General features: G+C 52.7%; 1 protein-coding gene across 18 annotated transcripts in view; it reads left to right on the top strand.

The window, feature by feature from the left end:
• Positions 1 to 19,403, top strand: part of TACC2 (transforming acidic coiled-coil containing protein 2) — a 205,304-nt gene that overhangs the window by 110,964 nt on the left and 74,937 nt on the right. For 10 of the 18 annotated variants that reach the window (XM_067709185.1, XM_067709176.1, XM_067709175.1 and 7 more), the window contains one exon: positions 4,178 to 4,348. The exons of 5 other annotated variants lie outside the window; for them this stretch is intronic. In XM_067709185.1, coding sequence (XP_067565286.1) covers positions 4,178 to 4,348 — 171 coding nt within the window. Of the gene's footprint in view, positions 1 to 4,177; positions 4,349 to 19,163; positions 19,386 to 19,403 lie in introns of those variants that run through there. 3 more of the 18 variants (XM_067709188.1, XM_067709189.1, XM_067709187.1) reach the window with 3 other exon arrangements.

Raw genomic sequence — 19,403 nt, 5'->3', positions numbered from 1 at the left:
GGACAGTTGTCCCATTGTCGGTGGCCTGCATGTTTGGGAGGCCGGGGGCGGGAGGGAAGGAGCTGCCATGTGTTGCACACTTGTTCCGGGCCAGGCCCCGTGCTGGGGGCTGGAGAGACCACAGTGGCTGAGTCTCTAGTAGGAGAAGAGGACGTGTTAGCAGAAAATAACAGCATATGCAGAAGCCAGGCCCAGTTCAGCCTGGCAATGCAGGGTGGGCATCGTTACCCCTGCCGGGGACGGGGGGAGCTTCCTTGTTTGGGTGACACTGCAGGATGATTATGGGGTGGGCTAGGAGGGGGCCTGAGAGGTAGGCGGGGATTCAGGGTCAGGGTCTGCTTGAGCAAAGACACAGAGGCAAGAAACTGCCAGGAGCCCTTGGAGACTGGCTTGGTGGGGTCAGGGCAACAGGAGGACAAACCCGGGAGGGGACAGAACTGGGCTGCGGGAGCCCCAGCTTGCAAGGCCCGGGAGTTTCACCTGTATTTCATTAGGTGTAAGGCGTGGAAAGTGGGGGTGGTGGGCCTTCAGGCAATGAAAGGACCTGATCAGGGCTTCCCTGGTGGCGCAGTGGTTGAGAGTGCGCCTGCTGATGCAGGGGAGACGGGTGCATGCCCCAGTCCAGGAGGATCCCACATGCCACGGAGCGGCTGGGCCTGTGAGCCATGGCCGCTGAGCCTGTGCGTCCGGAGCCTGTGCTCCGCGACGGGAGAGGCCACAACAGTGAGAGGCCCGCGTACCGCAAAAAAAAAATAAAAAAGAAAGGAGCTGATCAGAACTCGAGTTGGGACATCCTGGTGTCTGTGTGTGTGTTGGGGGGTGGATGTGCAGGAGCCCTGCTCAGAGAGGCTGCAGGCCTGGACCAGCAGGACAAAGGGGACAGATTCTGGAAGGACGAGGGATGTGACTCAGCCTGGAGGGGCGATGATGGGGCGAGAGAACAAGGAGAGTCAAGGACAGTCTCAACTTCTGGTCCAGGGCCTGGACAGCTGGTGGGGCCACTAGCCAAGCTGGGGAGAAATTTGGGGGAGGAGGAGGGTTAGGAGGGGACAGTGGGAGTTCTGTGGGGCCGGGAGGCATCTGTAGGTGCCCGTGTGTCAGAGCTTCGGTCGTGAGTCACTGAAGCTTTCCCTGTTGGGGCCTGACCTCCCCGCCTCTGGGGTTGGACCAAGGGCAGCCTGCAGACCAGGAGGGAGGGGCGCCATCATTCTTAAAAGAGCTGTTGAGTCATTTGTTTGGTGCCTTTAGCTGATGGGAACAGGCCAGCGCCGGAAGGGTGCGGCCCTGGTGGTCTGGGTGCCAACCAAGTGAAGGGTGGAGGGGGCAGGCATCCGGTCTCCAGGCTGAAGAGCTGAGGGGACCACAGGGTGTTCTCAGGGGTGGGGGGATGCGGTCAGCCTCGAGGCATCCTCGTCACAGTGTGACTGTCACTGTGCTTCCCCGTGGGGTTGGCCTTGTTCTGAGGCCACAGCTCCTCCCCTCTGCCAGGGTTTTCAAAGACAGAAACCTTTCCTTGCACTTTGATGGAGTTGTGTCCACGAACTGTGTCACCTATTCTGTTTGCATTAAATTAAATAAAATCTTCAGGGGGTGTGCAGAGGAAGGGGCTCGGCCAGTGTAATTTCTTTCGAAAGCAAATTTCAGACTAAAGGCTTGAGTTTGTAAGTGGCCTGTTCACTGCTTATGGATAAGAATAAATGTAGCTTTCCAGAGTGGGAAAATGGCTTCCTTAAGGAGCTTTTAACAGCCCCCCATAGTTTTCATTATTCGTTTGAGTCATCTCTTTACGAAAAATGTTATTTCAGCCACTGTCCATGTTGTGACAAACAGCAGTTTGAACAGCCAAGGCATCGTGCCGTCTGTTAACCCACTTCGCACTTTTGCCGGTTCTGCCCACGAGCTCATTGTAATTTTTGTTCACGTGTGGATTGCCTTGCTCTGGGCTTAGCCAGGATCATTACTCTCTGCTCTGTTTTGCTCCTAGTTTCCATGAGGCCCAGGGGAGAAGGTCATGTGGTTCCAGCTCTGTCTCTGCTCCCTGAACCCGGTTTGGTCGTAGCCATTCGGGACTCCCCCCGCCCCGTCCCCGGCTCTCTCTCTGCCTGTCCGAGTGCCCACTGTGGGTGGCCCGGCTGGATGTTGGGCTGCTGGGGTGAATCTGAGAGATAAAGCCCCTGTCCTCAGGGAGTTCGGTCTCCCTCGTGGTCTTCAAGTCCCAGGTGATGGGAGTCACCGAGGAGGAGCTGGGGGCTTCCGGGTGTGTGCTAGGGGCTCCGTTAGAAAGCGGGCATGGAGCTGGACCCCAGCTTCGACCTCTGGCTGGGTTTCAGGCTCTCGGTGCTGAGTCACGCAGTGTTAAGGATTCAGAGCCTGGGTTCCCATCCTGGCTCCCCCGCCTACTCGCTCTGTGACCTCGCCTCTCCGAGCCTCGGCTTTGATCTCTGTAAAGTGAGGGTGGTGACATCTGACTCAAAGGCTGTTGTGGCGCTTCCCGACGTCACGTATGTGAAGCATTTAACACAGGCCCGGGCTCACAGGCTCAGGCACCTAGGACAGAGCCAACCCGGACATTTGCACCAGCAGGGGCGAGCTACTGCTGTTTTCGTAGCTGCGGAATAGTGAAGGCCAAGCCAGGACGCGGGCAGCGGAGGAATTGCTGGCCCGGGGAGGAGGGGGGCTTCCAAGGAGACAGCAGGGGCAGCCAGTGCTGTGGGAACCCGGGGAGGGGGGCCCGGCTGGTCAGAGCAGAGCAGGTGAGGGTGAGGACTGTGGGGCGAGGCGCGGGGCAGAAGCCCGGCCCTGCAAGACCTGCTGAGAGCTGCGACAGGGATTTGGGGCTAGACTGAGAGTTCTTTCGCTGTACTGGGTGTGCGGTGCCCGTGGCAGCCGTCCTCCAGGCCGGGAAGCCAGCCTCGCAGGGGACGTGGAGGAGGTGGAGATTAGCAGGACACCCTTGACACGGAAACCTGGAAACCCTAACGTCCTGCCTTCCTGCAGTGCGGGAGCTGCCAGCAGGAGCTCACGCCCACAGGGAAGCAATGAGTCCCCAGCATGAGGCTGTGAAACTCGTAACCCCAGATTCGACCTCTGGCTGGGTTTCAGGCTCTCGGTACTGAGTCACACAGTGTGGACAGCAGTGCGGACAGCCGGAGAGGCTGGGAGGGCTAACCCGCCCTGGAAGTCTGTGGACGGCATCGCTAGTCTTGCTTTTGCCAAAGGGGAAGATCAGAACCTCTTTTGAGCTCCAAGCCTGGTGCCTTTTGGCTCCAAGGGTGTGTCTGCAGGTGGCCGTCCTTCCTGCCTTCCCTCCTTTTTTTTTTTTTGCGGTACGCTAGCCCCTCACTGTTGTGGTCTCTCCTGTTGCCGAGCACAGGCTGCAGACGCGCGAGCACAGGCTCCAGACGCGCAGGCTCGGCGGCCATGGCTCACGGGCCCAGCCGCTCCGCAGCACGCGGGATCCTCCCGGACCGGGGCACGAACCCGCGTCCCCTGCATCGGCAGGCGGACTCCAAACCACGGAGCCACCAGGGAAGCTTCCCTGCTACCTTCCCTCCTGCTGGGGGCCTCCCTGCACTCCCAGCCTTTCCCTGGATGTCCAGCAGGGGGCACTCACCCATTAAACCAGGGACAGGGCTGTGCTCTGGGAATCCTTCCCCAGGGAAGAGGGATCCCGGCAAATTCCTGGTGCAGGTTCCTTGGTTACACATCAGCCTCTTCACCTTGACTTTTCTCAGCCTCAGAGTTTTGGGCCAAATCCTGGGGAGTTTGCAAAATTGTATTTTAGTTTTCAACTCCCGGAGTTTCACTGCTTATTAAAAAAGTGATGAGAAACGATCATATGAAATTCCCTTCCCCCAAACAAAACTCAAACAAGACAACTCAGAGTGCTCTGACACCAGAGCTGCCTGCAGCCTGGGTTCTGCTGCAGCCTAAGGAGTGGCGGGGGCGGGGGGAATTCACAGCCTGGCCTGGGGGCTGCTGCACTGGAAGGTGCACCCCGACTGTGTCTAAGCAGAGGCCCGGGGAACCCGGTGGGGAGCCTGGGGCAGCAGTGTGCTGGGTCTTTAAATACCCAACGCCATGTGTGTGACTGGGTTGGGAGGGGTGAGCGGGCCTGATGAATGTGCCGTAAAGGAGCCGAGTTCCGCTGGGAATAATTCTCCCTTTGTGTCCCCAGCACCCACCCAGCTGCTGCCCGTGCGGATCTCACTCCCCCGGCCTCAGAACACACATCTCTGCCTTCCGCCCCAGCTGGTGATGGACACGCATCTTTGCCTTCCACTCCAGCTGGTGATGGAGTCGAAGCTTCCATTCCCTCCTGCCAAGGTCTAGCCAAGGACTTAAGCAGGTATTGTACAAAGCTCTCCTTCCAAGCCGCTGGCCCCAGAGAGGAGGGGCCTGGTGGTCTCTGTCCCTTAGGCCCTGGGGAGCTGCATTTAGGATGGCGCGAAGAAGGCGTTGACAGTTTGGACCCGTGATGCCACGTGTGATTGTTTGGGCTGTAGTTGATCTGAAGTTTATCCATGCTAGCAAGCTCTCCATGTAACAAAGGGGACGTCCTGTGTGAGTATTGGTGTATTACTTGGCGTTCTCCAGAGAAACAGAACCAGTGGGATATATATACACATATACAGGCATAATTTGTTTTATTGCACTTTGCAGATGTTGAGTTTTTTACAAATTGAAGGCTTGTGGCAACCCTGAATTGAGCAAGTCTGTTGGCTCCATTTTCCCGACATTTGCTCCCTTCGTGTCTCTGTGTCACATTTTGAGAATTCTCGCAATATTTCAGACTTTCTCATTAGTATATTTGTCATGGTGATCTGTGATCAGTGATCTTTGATGTTACTATTGCAAAAAGATTATGACTCACTGAAGGCTCAGATGATGGTTAGCATTTGTTAGCAATAAAGTATTTTTTAATTAAGGTATGTACAATGGTTTCCTTAGACATAATACGATTGCACACAATAGTCTACAGTATAGTGTAAAAGTAACTTTTATACGCATTGGGAAACCAAAAACTTCGTGTGACTCACTTTATTGTGATATTCGCTTTATTGTGGTGGTCTGGAACCATACTTGTATTACCTCGGAGGTCTGCCTGTTTAGAGAGAAATTTATTTTAAGGAATTGGCTCATGAAAATGTGGAGATCGGCAAATCCAAAAACTGCAAGGCAGGCCAACAGGCTGGAGGCCTGGGCACGAATTGATGCTGTAGCTGGAGTCCAAAGGCCGTCTGCTGGCAGAACTCCTTCTTCCTTGGGGGACCTCAGTCTTTGTCTCTTAAAGCCTTCAACTGATTGGGCGAGGCTCACCCACATTATGGGGGGTAATCTGCTTTACTTAAAGTCTACTGATTTAAATGTTACTCTCATCTAAAAAAAATACCTTCACAGCAACATCTACACTGACCAGATATCTGAGTACAATGGCCAAGACAGCACTTAAAATTAATCATCACAGCAAGTATTCAGAACTCCTGTTTCTATGCAAACGGCTGGTTCTGATTAGAAACTATTCTGCTTAGCTATTCAGTCCTCTAAAGGGCATTTTCGGATAGTCTTTTCTTGTGGAGGGCTAAACACACCTGGGTGTGTTGAGAAGGGGAAGCCCGTGGCCTCAGAGTCCTGCTCCTGGGGAGGCACAGAGGTGCCCAAAGCTAAGCTGAAGGAGAGAGTGAGAGTACGAGGGGTGGCCAATGCATTGATGATCACCTGCCAAGCCAGTGTCCAGAAGCAACAGAGGAATCAGGGGAGAGGAGGCTCGTTGTGTGCAGATGTGGTTCTAGAACACGCAGTGATGAGGAGGTGGGGATGGAGCTCGACCTGAATCTCTCTTATCTGGACGATACTCCATGGAGCAGACGCTCTTCCTTGCCCATTATCTCTTGAGGTCTGCCTGCCTCTCTGTCGGTCCCTTGTCCCTGAGGGCTTCCCGGGGGAGGCAACTTCTAAGCTGAGAACTGAAGGCTCAGTGGACTTAACTACACACGGGCAGGGGAGGGAACAGCATCTGCAGAAACCTTGAGGAAAGAGAAGGGAGCAAAACTGAAGAGGTCCCGTTGAGGCTGGGCAGGCAGAGAAGGGAAGGGGTAGCACAGTGGTCAGGGGCCGGTGGTTGGCACACCGTGGCTCATGTTAAGGATTGGGGGCTTTATTTTTTTTTCTCGGTAGAATTTTTTTCGATTAATAGATTTCTTTTAAGAATAGTTTTAGACGTACCAAAAAAAATCGAGACAGTAGTATCAAGAGTACCCATTTACCCAAGCACACAGTTGCCCTATTATTAACCTCTCAACAGTAGCGTGGTTCATTTGATGCAATTCATGAACCAATATTGACACATTGTTATTAACTAAAGTCCACAGTTTATTCCGATTTCCTTACCTTTATCCCTAAGGTCCTTTTTCTGTCCCAGGACCCCATCCAAGATGCGACATGGCATTTAGTCTTTATGTCTCCTTAGCGCCTCTTGGCTGTGACTGTTCCTCAGACTCTCTTGTTCTTGATGACCTTGACAGTTCTGAGGAGGACTGTCAGGTACTTTGTCGAATGTCCCTTAGCTGGGATTCGTCTGATGTTTTCCTCATGACTGGAGTAGAGTTACGGGTTTGGGGAGGAAGATCACAGAGGTAAAGTGCCGTTTTCATCACATCCTATCAAGGCTACTTACCGTCAACGTGTTTTATAACTGTTCCCGTTGACCTTGATCGCTTGGCTGGGGTCGTGTTTGTCAGATTTCTCCACTGTCAGGTTTCTCTTTTGTCCCCTTTTCCATACTGTCCTCTTTGGAAGGAAGTCACTATGGGCACATCTCAGGACTGGGGAGTTGTGTCCCCTCTTTTAGGGGGAGTATCTACATAAATTTTTTGGAATTCTTCTGCATGGGAGATTTGTCTCTTCTCCTCCATTTATTAACTTATTCAGTCCTTTATTTATATCAGTATGGACTCGCGGGTATCCATTTTATACTTTGAGTTATAATACAATACTACTTTATTTGGTCGCTCAGATTGTTCCAGCTTTTCGGCCTTGGGCCATTGGTTCCTAGGGCTTTATTTTAAGAAAGTCCAGAAGCCCTGAGGCAGGCAGAGATCTGAGCAGATTTGCATTTTTAAAGATGTCTCCAGCTGCTTGGCAGGGCAGGAGTGGTTTCAGGACTGATCAGGGCCCCCAGACCTTGAGGCTCCCTGTCCTGGCCCAGCGGACTGGACAGGACCAGGAACAGCTGTGGTCCCATCGCCCTAAGTACACCCTCAGCTGTGGCTTCAGGGTGTTGCCCAGCTCCAGTGTCTCTCCATGGCTGCTCTTTTCAACGGGGCTGTGGCCTGGATCCAGGGATCTAAATAAGTCCTGTCTTTTTCCCTCTGGCGGGTCCTTGGAAGTTTGCGAAGCAAGTTTCAAAAATGTGCAAATGAAAATTTCATTTCACTGAAATGGAGGTTGTTATTCGCCAGGTCTGGGCCAGAGTCTGAGGTCCCTGTTGGTCTCATGATTTGGAGATGCATCCTCCATCAGTGCCCATCTCCAGCCAGGCCTCTCTTGTTGGAGCAGTTATGCCCTCTGTGGTTTTCACCATGCCCAGGCGACTGCAGTGCCCCTGACATCTATGGCTTTGTCTTCCCCTCTTTGGGCTTGGAGGGGAGAGCAGTGGGGCAGTGAGACCTGGTGTCTTAGCAAAGAAAGCCCAGGGCACATCTTATTACAGAATCGACAGATGTTCTGTTCTTGCAAGCATGCTGGGTGACTTCCTGCAGCCTCCCCCTGCTTCTGATGGCTGCTGTGGAAATGATGACATAATCCCACGTTTCCAGTGCAAATGGCTTTTCTCCCGGAGTTTTCCCACCCTCACCCCTCCCCCATGTCCACTGGTAATCATTAGGCCACAAGCCTTGGGGAGAACAGATGTGACTTTGAGAGAGTCCGTGGGGAGGAGAGGGGGCTTCGTTTCTCTGCTTCCCAACCCTGGCCGAAGCAAAGGGGGTGTCCTGGGAGGGACACTGTCCACCAAGGTGGCAGAGCTCCGACAGGCCTTCCTCGTTCCTTCAGCCCTGCCGGTCTGTGGCGTTTGTGCTCAGCAGACACCCTGACCTACTAAAGCTGTTTGGAGAGCATTATGTGGCGATTAACTGAGCTTTAAGAGGCTGGAGCCAGACAGGGAATCTGAAGATAAAGAATTTCCAGGAATGCAAGTCGAAAGCCCTCACTCTTGCAAAGGCAGCCACAGATGACCAGGGGTTTTGGACCTCGGGGGGCTTATGGCAAAGAGCCTGCTGTGTTGGCACGTGGGGCAGGCAGACGTGAACCTCAGCAAACATCAGAGCTGACCTCCCACTCTGCCTGCTGGGGATGGCGGTCCCTAAGGAATCGGTAACTTGGAAACCTGGCCAGCGGCTGCCTGGACGACCCAGAAGGAATGAGACGGGGGAAGCAGCTGAACTTCTTGCAAGGAGGAGCTGGTTCCGTGCTGGTGCAGGAAGGCCAGGGGACAACAGCCCTGAGACACACCACCCTGAATGCAGCCTGGGGTCTGGGGAGAGGCAGGTGGCCTGGGCTCACCACGGTTTCTGGTGGGATGTTCGGCCCACCGTGGGCAGCCCTCAAATGCTCCTGTCTCTCTGTCAGCACCTCTCCCAGACTTGAGAGCTTTTCCTGGCGGGAGAGGGAATGAGGAGACCTTCTCCCTGGCCTCTAGGGTGGTACGCTTCTCCTGCCAGCTCAGAGAAGTGAACCCCTCGAGAAATACCACACATCCTCACGCACAGCTCAGGGGAGTGAACCCCTCGAGAAATACCGCACATCCTCGCGCACAGCTCAGGGGAGTGAACCCCTCAAGAAATACCGCACATCCTCGCGCACAGCTCAGAGAAGTGAACCCGTCAAGAAATACCGCACATCCTCGCGCACAGAGCCAGGCCGTTTGCCCACTCACAGCTCAGTGGTTAATTTCGTGGGTGGGGTCAGGACCATCCTTGGGGTTGCTGATGCTGAGACCCTCTGGTGATGAGATGCTGCACTGAGCAGACTGGGGTCTCATCTGGCCTCGTTCATCCGTTTATGTGAACACGTTTCATTTCGCTCCCTCTCCTGCCTGTCAGACCCACCTCTTGCAGGGCAGCCCTGGGCGTGGATGTGTTGCTGAGCATCACCATCCTGGCGGGACGAGCAGAGGCAGTCTGACCTGGGCCTCCGGCTCTCGGCCAGTCTCATGAACAGGCACCAGTGTCTGGGGGCTGCTGAGCTTCCCAGTGTTTGCAGGCAGGCGTGTCTGGAAGCTCCACCTGGCTGGCTTCAGCCCCAGGAGCACAGCGAGGAAGCCCGTCACTCTCTTCTCCAAACACAGTTCAGTAAATGGTGGCCTCCTCAGTCTGGGCGGAGCCAGCACGGAGCAGGCGGGACCCATGATCCCAGCTCTCAAATTCTTTTTTTTAATTTTAATTTATTTATTATTTTTTATTTTTGGCTGCGTTGGGTCTTCATTGCTGCGCGCGAGCTTTCTCTATTTGCGGTGAGCGGGGGCTACTCTTCGTTGTGGTGCGCGGGCTTCTCATTGTGGTAGCTTCTCTTGTTGCAGGGCATGGGCTCCAGGCGCGCGGGCATCAGTAGTTGTGGCTCACGGGCTCCAGAGCAGAGGCTCAGGGGCTCAGTAGTTGTGGCGCACAGGCTTAGTTGCTCTGCGACATGTGGGACCTTCCCAGACCAGGGCTCGAACCCATGTCTCCTGCACTGGCAGGCGGATTCTTAACCACTGCGCCACCAGGGAAGTCCCAGCCCTCAAACTCTTTTTCCCATTTCTGGGGGGAGACAGAAGGAGAGTGGGCCGCCAGGCAGGGCTCCCCTGGCCCTGCTTATTGGGGTGCAGTTGGGAGGCTCCTCCAAAGCTGGAAGGGATTCTGACCTGATTTGGGGTCCAGCGAGGAGCAGGGTGTGCATGGAGCTTTGAGGGGCCAGTGAAGGCCTGGATGGAAGTCCCCAGCCCAGCTCTGGGGGCGTGGGAGGTGTCAGGGCAGCGTGAGGCCCGGGAGCCTGCCTTCCATTCCCAGTGGTGCCCCGGACCCCATGTTAGGTTGGCTGCCACTTTATAATTTTAGATTTTTGCATTTCAGGAGGGTCTCTGTGTCCCCGGCATTGGGCATTTCGTGGGGCATATGGGGGGCATGGCCTCAGCCCTCCAGGAGCCGACCTGGCCCAAACCTCTGCTTTGTAAGGAGAAACTGGATGCTGGGGGTACTGGGGGGCGGCTACCCTAGTTTGAAAGGGTCAGAGCAGACCCCTCTGGAGGGCGATGTGGACCTCCCAGAAACCAGGGAGCCACACCTTGCTGTCCCCAATGCTAGGGGACCAGAGGCATGTTCCCAGGCTGGACAATTACTGCCCCAGGGAAATGTTGACATAAAGCAGGACCCCTTCATCTTTTTCTGCATTAATGGCTTAAAGAGATGCAAAAAAATGTGAATATACCAAACACGTATCCTGCACTGAACTTTCATAAGCCACCAGCCTCTGAAAGCTGTCACGAGACCTGGTGACGCCTCTCGCACATTTTCTTAGGGTCAGAGGGATGGGGCAGGAATTGGGTCAGTCTGCTGTCACGGCAAGATTGTCTTCCCATGGACAGATCAATTCCTAAAAAATCCGAGTATTTGGGAAAAATAATCCCTTTTCCTCAGGCACTAAGTTATAAGGTAATTGCATCCAGTGACAGCTAGGCAGGGTGCCTAGTGGGTTACATAGATAGGGTCTATGGGATGGTTATGAAAAGAAGGAAGTATATTTAGTGTTTGGTAGCACACATGTGCGCACACACATGCCCCCCCCCCCCACTCACACTCACACTCATTCAGTCACTGCCCTCAGATGTTATGCTAATTAGCTATCAGTAGATGCGCATGGTTGCTATTTCTGGCCCAGCTGTTCTGGATTTCTGTTCTATCACAGAGCCTTGAGTCAGCAGTTCTGGGACTCAGCGCCTGGTTTTCACCGCTCCGCTCATAAGTAGGACAACCCCGTGTCAGGCTCTGTGTCACTGCTAGTCAGGCATGGGGAGACATTTACTCCAGACCAGCTGACAACCGGCCACCTTCCTGAACTGGCCTCTGCTCTGGGGCAGCGGACGTCACAAGGACCCAACGAAGGAAGGGCCACGAGTTTTAGAGCTTCTGCACGTGCTCTTTTGCATTTTCATCTTGGAAGCATTTCCACACTGAACGGCCACTTCGGGGCCACTACGGAGAACCCTGTCTCAGTCCAGATGGGTGGAACCTGCAGTTCTCAACCTGTTTCTCCAATCTGGCTTCAGAAACCAGCTTCACTGTCCATTTTGACAGCTGGGAGATTCCATCTCTGTTTACACTTGAATGTTCTCTTTAAAAGGTCTCTTATTCCTGGTAACCTCTAAAACCAGTAGGCTTAAGCTCTAGAGGAACTCAATAGATTAACACAACAGTCAAATCAAATACAATATTTTAGCTCTTTTAACAAGGACTGAAATGTTTTCATAGTGCTTTTGCAATTTTCTGTTCTTCTTGGAAACAGTTCTCCGAGAGGAAAGATGGATTTCACTGGTTCTGTTTTTGACCCCAGTCAGTCGGTTCTCTCTTCCCAGGTTTGAATGAAACTTGACTATTTCTTAGAAGAAGCTTGAACTCTGGAGGTCGGTGTTTTCTTTGGCCAAATGTCTCCGTGTTTGGTTTTGCCTGTGATCTTAAACCTAGTTGTTAAAGTAGTTACAGTAAGGGGTGCAGATTATCTAAAGAAAATTGTTCCTTGAGAAAGGCCACTTGAAATGAATCCACTTGTTGAATCAAACTTTTACGGTAATAGTGGGAAAAATGTTTAATTGGGACTTGATCTTGAAAAAAGTAATGAAAAAATTATGAGAATGATTAATATTTAACAAAATGTGGACTTTAATGATAACCATATGTTTGTGCTTAGCATGAACAAAGAATTTTGGCTACGTTTTTCTGGCAGATTTTCAGACTTGCATATTCTTCACTTCACACTTGACTCCTGCAGCTCAACTACACAGTCACTTTAACATAAATGCTTCAACTGTTTTCTGAAGGGCTCTCTCCCTTCTTTGATGTCCTCTCCTCGAAGCTACCTTCTTCCTCATCTTTGTGAGTTTCTCCTCTTCGGTTGTTCACAGATCACCATTATCTCAACAGGTTTGGGTGGCTTTTGAGCCGTTCCTCAGGATCAGATTCATTCACTTCATGGTGTCCTGCAGCTTCTGCTAGGTTTGCAGTTTCCTTTGCAGTTGGTGGTGTTGTATATTTCCCCACAATCAACGAGAGACAACTGGCAAGAACTTGTGAAGCCAGGAGGAGTATTTGAGGGACAACTGAGTCCAGAAGTGGTTGCTTTGTTGATGAACATCTTCCAAGGCTGACCTTTGCTTCGCCTTATTGTAACCTTGTTACTGTGGGAGCGTGGATGGGGGGGACCCTCTCTGCAGGATGGGGCAACTGGAAATATATCCTCCAGGAACTTCTGATTTTATTGATTGCTAGAGGAGCTAAGTAGGGGCTGATATGTTTGCTGAAGTTGCCATATGAAATTGAATGTTGTGTTGGTGGAAGGATATTGTTGAAGGCATTATCCACCATATACCCTGTTTCCTGATGGAGAACCCATAGGAAAGAACATGTTGAGAATGTCAGTCACGCAAAAAGCTGCTTATCCATGGAATGGCCTTTTTAAAAAAAACATCTGCTGGGTTTTATGAATTATGTAACTGAAAATGATTGTCTCCCTTTTCTCTTTGGCTGCTGGGAAACGTAGAGCCAAACTTGCAGCTTACTCCAACCAGGGTTCAGGTAAGTACTTTCGGGATAACCTCAGTCCCTCAGGCTTTTAGCCATCTTTTCTTTCAAAATTCTTTTGCTGTCTTGAATTGCAAGCTTGAGTCCTTTTTGAGATTAGGTAGGATGTATTTTCTAAAATGTTATCTCAAGAGTGTCTTCTACCATTTCCATCTCAAAAGAGCTGAATTTATTTGGTAAAGAAAGAGGGATTTTAAGGATCTTGTTTAGTCTTCTGGGATGTGGTGTTCGTGTTACTGATTTCCTTTGCACATGTGATGAGACTTCTCAACTCAATGCTATCCTCATTTTTGCATAGCCCTGGGTTTTAGGGTTAGCCTGCTTTCCTTCCTTCTTGTAGGAATCAAAGATTAAAAATGTATCCTGAATCCTTAATTTTGAAATAAAAGTGAGTCTTATCGCTCTCTCTTTTTTTTAATATTTATTTTATTTATTTATTTTTGGGCTGTGTCGGGTCTTAGTTGCGGTGCGCGGGCTTCTCTCTAGTTGTGGTGTGTGGGCTCCAGAGCACATGGGCTCCGTAGTTGTGGCGTGCGGGATCAGTAGTTGCGGTACTCGGGCTTATTTGCCCTGGAGCATGTGGGATCTTAGTTACCGGACCAGGGATTGAACGGACATCCCCTGCATTGCAAGACGGGACCACCAGGGAAGTCGCCCTTATCTCGCTTTACTGATTCCTTTTCTAGTACATTTTGGCTTGCCTTCCTGGGTCTAACAGTAAAATCCTCAACCTTCACCTTCTATCCTAAAAGAATTGAAAGGAATTTTTTTCCCCATGAAGTGTAGCCTTTGGGGTGGTCCTTGCTTGCAAGGAACGTTGAACGATCTCAGGTGTACCTGTGGTGAAGGCGGTGAGAAAGGCATAGAAGATCAGCCCTTTTCAAAGAGAGAGTGAGAGAACCTTGGAAAAGGTGAGGTTTTACCTGAGCCTGCTCTTCAGCCCAAGTAAACCACTCGAGACTCCGCAGGGTGAGCATGTGAGATCTAATGTTGGAGTATAGAAGATGAACAGAATCCCTGTGGCCCTGGAAATGAAGGAACCCCACCATCTTCTACCTGTTCTCTATTTACCATAAGACTGAAGACTTTTGCCAGGACCTGTTCCCACATCCTCTGAGGTTTCACACCGTGTAGGTTTATGAAGCTCTCGCTGAGCGTGGGGCACACGGCAGGCCGGAGAGTGTGGACACCAAACACAGACACACGGATAAAGCGAGACTCTGATGAGGCGAGAAGGCACCAGGCGTAAATCTGCCCGCGGTAGAGAATGGGGAGAAAGAAGTCTGTGGGCTGGAGGAGACTCACCCCTCCTACAAGCTGGCCGGGAGATGGGCCCTGACGCACAGGAGGAATTGGGGGAGCTGGAGAGGTTGGGGAGGAGCGTCTCCTCGGCTTGAGGTCACAGCGGGGACCCTGGCCCTGCTCGAATGCAGGATGGAGCCAGTGTCAGGATCAGGGCCGGAATATAGAACTGGGACTTTTTCCCGAAGGCAGTGGACAACTTATGGAGCGAGGCTGTGGGACGTTAAAGCTGTGTCTCCAGAAGCCCAGGAAAATGGAGCCCTGCTCTGTAAAGCCTGGTGGGGAAGCATCGGCAGCACGCCGGTCGCGACCCGCGGCCTGGTCCTGCACGCCGGTCGTGACCCGCAGCCCGGTCCCGCACGCCGGTCGCGACCCGCGGCCTGGTCCTGCACGCCGGTCGTGACCCGCAGCCCGGTCCTGTACGCCGGTCGGCTTTGCTGGTCTCGGGCTCCTATTCACATATGGCTGCTGAACGTGGGCCTGAAATCAAACGGCTCCTAGCTCTTAGAGTCTTAGGAAAGGCAGTGAGCGACAGGCTGGCTGGAGCTGTGGGTTGTGGGGCAGGACCTTCCGGGCTTGAGATGAAGGAACAAGTTGCAAGCGGGTGGTGATGGCACTGCAGAGCCGGGACCCTGCCTAAAGGTTGGCGGTCCACATGCTTTCGTGCAGCCTCGCTCTGGTCCCCACGGTGACGGTGAAGGCCAGAGACTTGAAGAAATAGGATCTTGCCCAGGCCCATTCTCCGTCTGTATTGACATTATTCGTGCTCGCCAGATGGATTTTTCTGTGATCTGACCTGGTTTCCTTTAGCCAGTGTGCTTGGGCTAATTAGCAGCGCAGGGGTCCACTGGTCTTGTTTGGAGAGTGTTGTTGCTATGGCAACTGGAGACTTCCCCGAGGCTGGAGGCTGGAGGCAAAGATGAAGCCGCTCGAGTGTGTTTTTCTTGGGGTGTCAGAGGTGCTTCAAATTACTCGCCCTTTCTGACTGTGGCTCGGTCCCTTGGACCCTAATGGGATTTAAGAGTCTGTACCATGTATCTTATCCCTCAATTACAGGGATTTAGCAGGTTTGCTGATCTTTCTGTGTGTGTCAGTAAGTAACCTGAGAATAGACTCATCAGGCACATGCTAAATGCACTGATATATGTGGAATTGCTAATTGATCTAGAGATGATGGGTGCATTCCTTGATTTATCCAGGTTTCTAGGATGTCTTGGGGACATCAGTAGGAGGGTTGGCAGTGGAGCCCATCTGAGTGGGCTTAGCCGACCTTTAGCGTTCTAGAATATGCATGCTCTGATCCAGAGCAGAGGGGGAGGAGTTCAGGTCTCATGAGGGCCATGGTTAGAAACATTGGGCATCACTGGTTTGGTGGAGAGAGGAAGTGCTCTGCTGTAGCAGCCTCTGCATCTCACGGAGTGGCCAGGTGCAGGCAGGTAGAGTCTGGAGTGTGGGGTGGGTGTGAAGAGGCAGTAAGGGAGGGAGGGAGGGGCAGCCGGGCCGTTGGAAGGCAGCACTTCCGGGAAGGAAGGCTGGGACTAAGCAGAGGGGACTGATGGGACTGTTGGGACTGATGGAGCCTCGGCTTCAGCCAAAGGTCTGGCCCAAGTGGGCGCTCAGTGCAGGTTTGACTTCACTAGGGAATGTGTGATTGCAATGCTAATTGCTTGCATTGTAATAACTTTGGATGGAATCTGTGCTTTCTTATTGTATAAACCCATGATTTTACCTCCTGGGCATGATTTGGGGTGGAGTGGCCGAGGAAGGAAGGGAGGAAGGGGAGGGAGTAAGCAGGCAGGCGTGCGGCATAGCGGGTGGTGTCTGTGTCATCAGCAGTTCCTGTGGGTAACCAGAGCCTGGGGTCTATGGAGCATTTAAGCGGGCTTAAATGGCCCTGGACTGCTGTTTTTTCGAATTTCCTTGGTCTAACTTGGGTAGTTTTTTTTGTTTTGTTTTGTTTTTTAATCTTTTCCCTTTTTGTTAGTCGTTCTTAGTCCTAGAAGTGTATCTTAAGCAGTCCATCTTGGTTGGTCAGCTTGGGCTGCTATAATAAAAATAACTTGGGCCAGGTGGCTTACACAAAAACATTGATTTCTCACAGTTCTGGAGGCTGGAAGTCTGAGATGAGGGTGCAGGCATGGTCGGGTTCTTAGGGAGAGCAGCCCTTTTCCTCTCTAATCAGTCTCCCTCCCCATTTTTTTTAAGTTCTCCTTTTTTTCTGTAGGCAGAATTACTAGCTAACCAAGCTTGTTTTATTTTATTTATTTTTTATTTATTTTTTTGGCCATGCTGCGCAGCATGCGGGATTCTAGTTCCCTGATCAGGGATCAAACCCGTGCCCTCTGCAGTGGAAGCGTGAAGTCTTAACCACTGGACCACCAGAGAAGTTCCCAAGCTTGTTTCAAATTGTGTGTAAAGTAAGCATCAACTGTCTTAAATGAGGGTCTGAGAAGTTCTTCCGGAAGTTCATCACAGAAACTAGTAATGCACGGATTTCAGTTGCATCGACCTCAAGGGCTTCCAGGTTGTATTTGCTTTCCCCCTGGTTTTTGGTCATGTTTTTAACATCACTGAGATGGTGTCAGCCTACTAAGTGAAGTGTCCTAGGTCATAAGTTTATGATTGTTGGGGTTCTACATAAAAGCACTTCACTGTAATGCCTCCTCATTTCCCACGTGGTGCTATACTTAGGGGAAAACGTTTCTTATAAAGAAGGAAAGAAAATTAGCACCACTCAAGCAGCAATTACAGTCCTAGTCTCAGGCTTTCATACATATAATTTAATATTCCCAATACCCTGCAAAATAGATGCTGCCTCACTTTTGCCAGCTGAGGAAGCAGTGGTTCAGCATGGTCAAGCGATTGCCTCAAGGCCACACAGCAAAGGAGGGAGAAGTCAGGAGTTGAACTCCCTTCTCATTTCAAAGCCCTCTCTTGTTATTGCAGCAAATCCCTACCGGTTAAAGATCTGGACACTTGGAAGGGTCTGTGCTTTCACGTGTCATGAAAAATAAAAGTTAGCAGATGAGTTCTAGTTGTGGTTTCTCATTTTTTTCCCATGTATTTTCCTAGTGCTGAGTTTGGCTGAAGGCCATACATACCCTCAGTGCCCAGGGAAGGGGTCACTTTCCTCAAAAGATGAAGTCTAAGTTAGTGCTTATGAAGTTTTCAGCTCCACGTGGTCAGGTTCTTTGGACTCCCAGCTGCGTATGTGGCCCAAGAGGTCTGTTTTCTGACAAAGAAACAAACCCTCGGGGTGCCAAGAATGACAGGATGAACAAGTCTGAGAATCCCTGCCACCGGATGACACGCCGCACGACAGTGAGTGACAGCTTCCCGGGAGGTGCTTTCTAGAGCAAGCCTCACCAGGCCAGCCCCTGACAGTCGCCTTCCCTGCGAGACTGACACATCATTAGCTATTTTCATATAAATTCGAGAAAGTAAACCTTCTCAGTGTTTCCTGGAAATTTCATGTTGCTGCATCCCGGGAAACGATTTTGACTTTCTGGCTCTTTGTTTGACACTGATCTTAACTGTCAGCAGAGGAAAGTCAGCCCACCATGAAGCTCTAGAACTGCTCAGGAGCCGCAGCCTCAAAAGTACCCGTCCAGACACCCCTGGCCACAGTTTTAGAAAACACTCAGTGTGTTGGAGGACGTTTCAAAACGCTTTGAGTTTTGTTTCCATTTAATTTTTCTTTTGGCCACGATTTAGATGCATTTGAGGCTGACGGCGCTGTGGGGTAAAGAAATGCTGGGAACCTGGGGAAGAGTTTTCAATTTACGCATCAGAGGTTCCACCTTAATTCAGTCGTGGGTCTGTGTTTGGAGCTCAGAATGGGATGGATGGTCAGTTCCCAGGTGGGCCCCCAAACCTCCTGAACCAAAAGGAGATGAAATCCTTCTCTAGTAGCCTTCGATGACGACGCCCAGGAACCCAAGCAAGACTTGAGGGTTTTGGAGCCAGCCAGAGCCAGGTGGGGGGACCTGGCGAGCTGGGCATGGTTGCCCCAGCAGGGGGATGGGGGTGGGTGCTGTGGGCACTGGATGGGGTGTCACCGACCCTCCTGCAGGCCCAGCCTGTGTTTAGAAGCACAGAGATGGATGTTTTGATTGTATGTCAGAGAGGGCTGCCTTTTCCCTGTGCAACCTTAGCCTTAAGGGGCTTTTGACATGCTGCTGGCAGCCTCCCTGGCCTCTGATGGTTTAGGACGAGCCCTGGCACGGGGGCTTCTCTGTGGAGCCCTCATCTGGTGGCCAAAGATGGGGCTGCAGACTCTGTAGCCGCTGTGTTTCTTTCTTCCCCCAATCCCCCCACCCCCAAAAGGTGTCCTTGGAGGCCGGGCCTAGGTTCACGAGGGGTGGGGAGGCGGGGAGCCAGGCCCTCGCATCTCCCTGGTACAGGCCTCAGCCAGCGCCAGCCTGGCCACCGGGCCTGAAGGAGGCAGAAGCCGCCAGGATACTGCACACGTCTTGCACATTTCCCGCTGCAGCCTGTTTACCTGCTCTCCCAGCCATCGGGAGAGTCCACTTCCTTCCTTGGAGGGATGAGCCAGCTGGAATGAGAATACCCTCACTCCCTCTGTGGTCAGCCTGGCCGAGACCACCACGCCCCTCCCTCCTGGGGCCCCGCGCTCCCCAGCCCGCAGTGCATTTGCATTTCAAAGCCACACAATGCCGGCGGTCTGGGCGAGGCTGCGGGAAGCTGGGGGAGGCGACTTGGGTGTAGAGGGAGGGTCTTCGCCCCGTTTCCGGAGCCAGCGGTGGAGCTTTGTGAAGATCCAGGCGTCGGGGGCTGCTCGGTGATGATGACATCACCGTGTCGTACACAGGAGCCGGGCTGCCGGGGGGTTTGAGGGCAGATCCATTCGGACCCCACCGGCGCTCACGCTCACACTCGCGCGCCCCGGCGGAGCCGCGCGCGCCGTCCACACTCGCGCACACATTGAGGCGCGCGCCGGCCACCCTCGCGCGCACACTTCCGCGGCGCTCGCTCCCCGGGCTCCGGCTCGGGCCCCGATCCGCAGCTCCCCGCCGCCGCCGCCGCCCCGGATGCCAGCAGCTGCTCCCATCTGCAGTGCAGCAGCCCCGGCCGCCGGCCGGCCCACCCCGGGCTCCCGCTGGAGGAATCGTGCCAGGACGCTGGCCCTACTCGCGGCTAGCCTGCTCGCCAGGGCGCAGCGAGGATGGGAGGGTCGCAGTCTCTGCAGCCAGTCCCAGCCAGCGACCTGAACCTGGAGGCTTCCGAGGCTATGTAAGTGCTCCGCCGGGC

The sequence above is a fragment of the Pseudorca crassidens genome, chromosome 16 (assembly GCF_039906515.1).
Source record: "Pseudorca crassidens isolate mPseCra1 chromosome 16, mPseCra1.hap1, whole genome shotgun sequence".
In the NCBI taxonomy this organism is placed as follows: Eukaryota; Metazoa; Chordata; class Mammalia; order Artiodactyla; family Delphinidae; genus Pseudorca; species Pseudorca crassidens.
The sequence above is the reverse complement of the archived record's forward strand: the minus strand, read 5'-3'. Positions and strand labels throughout refer to the sequence as shown.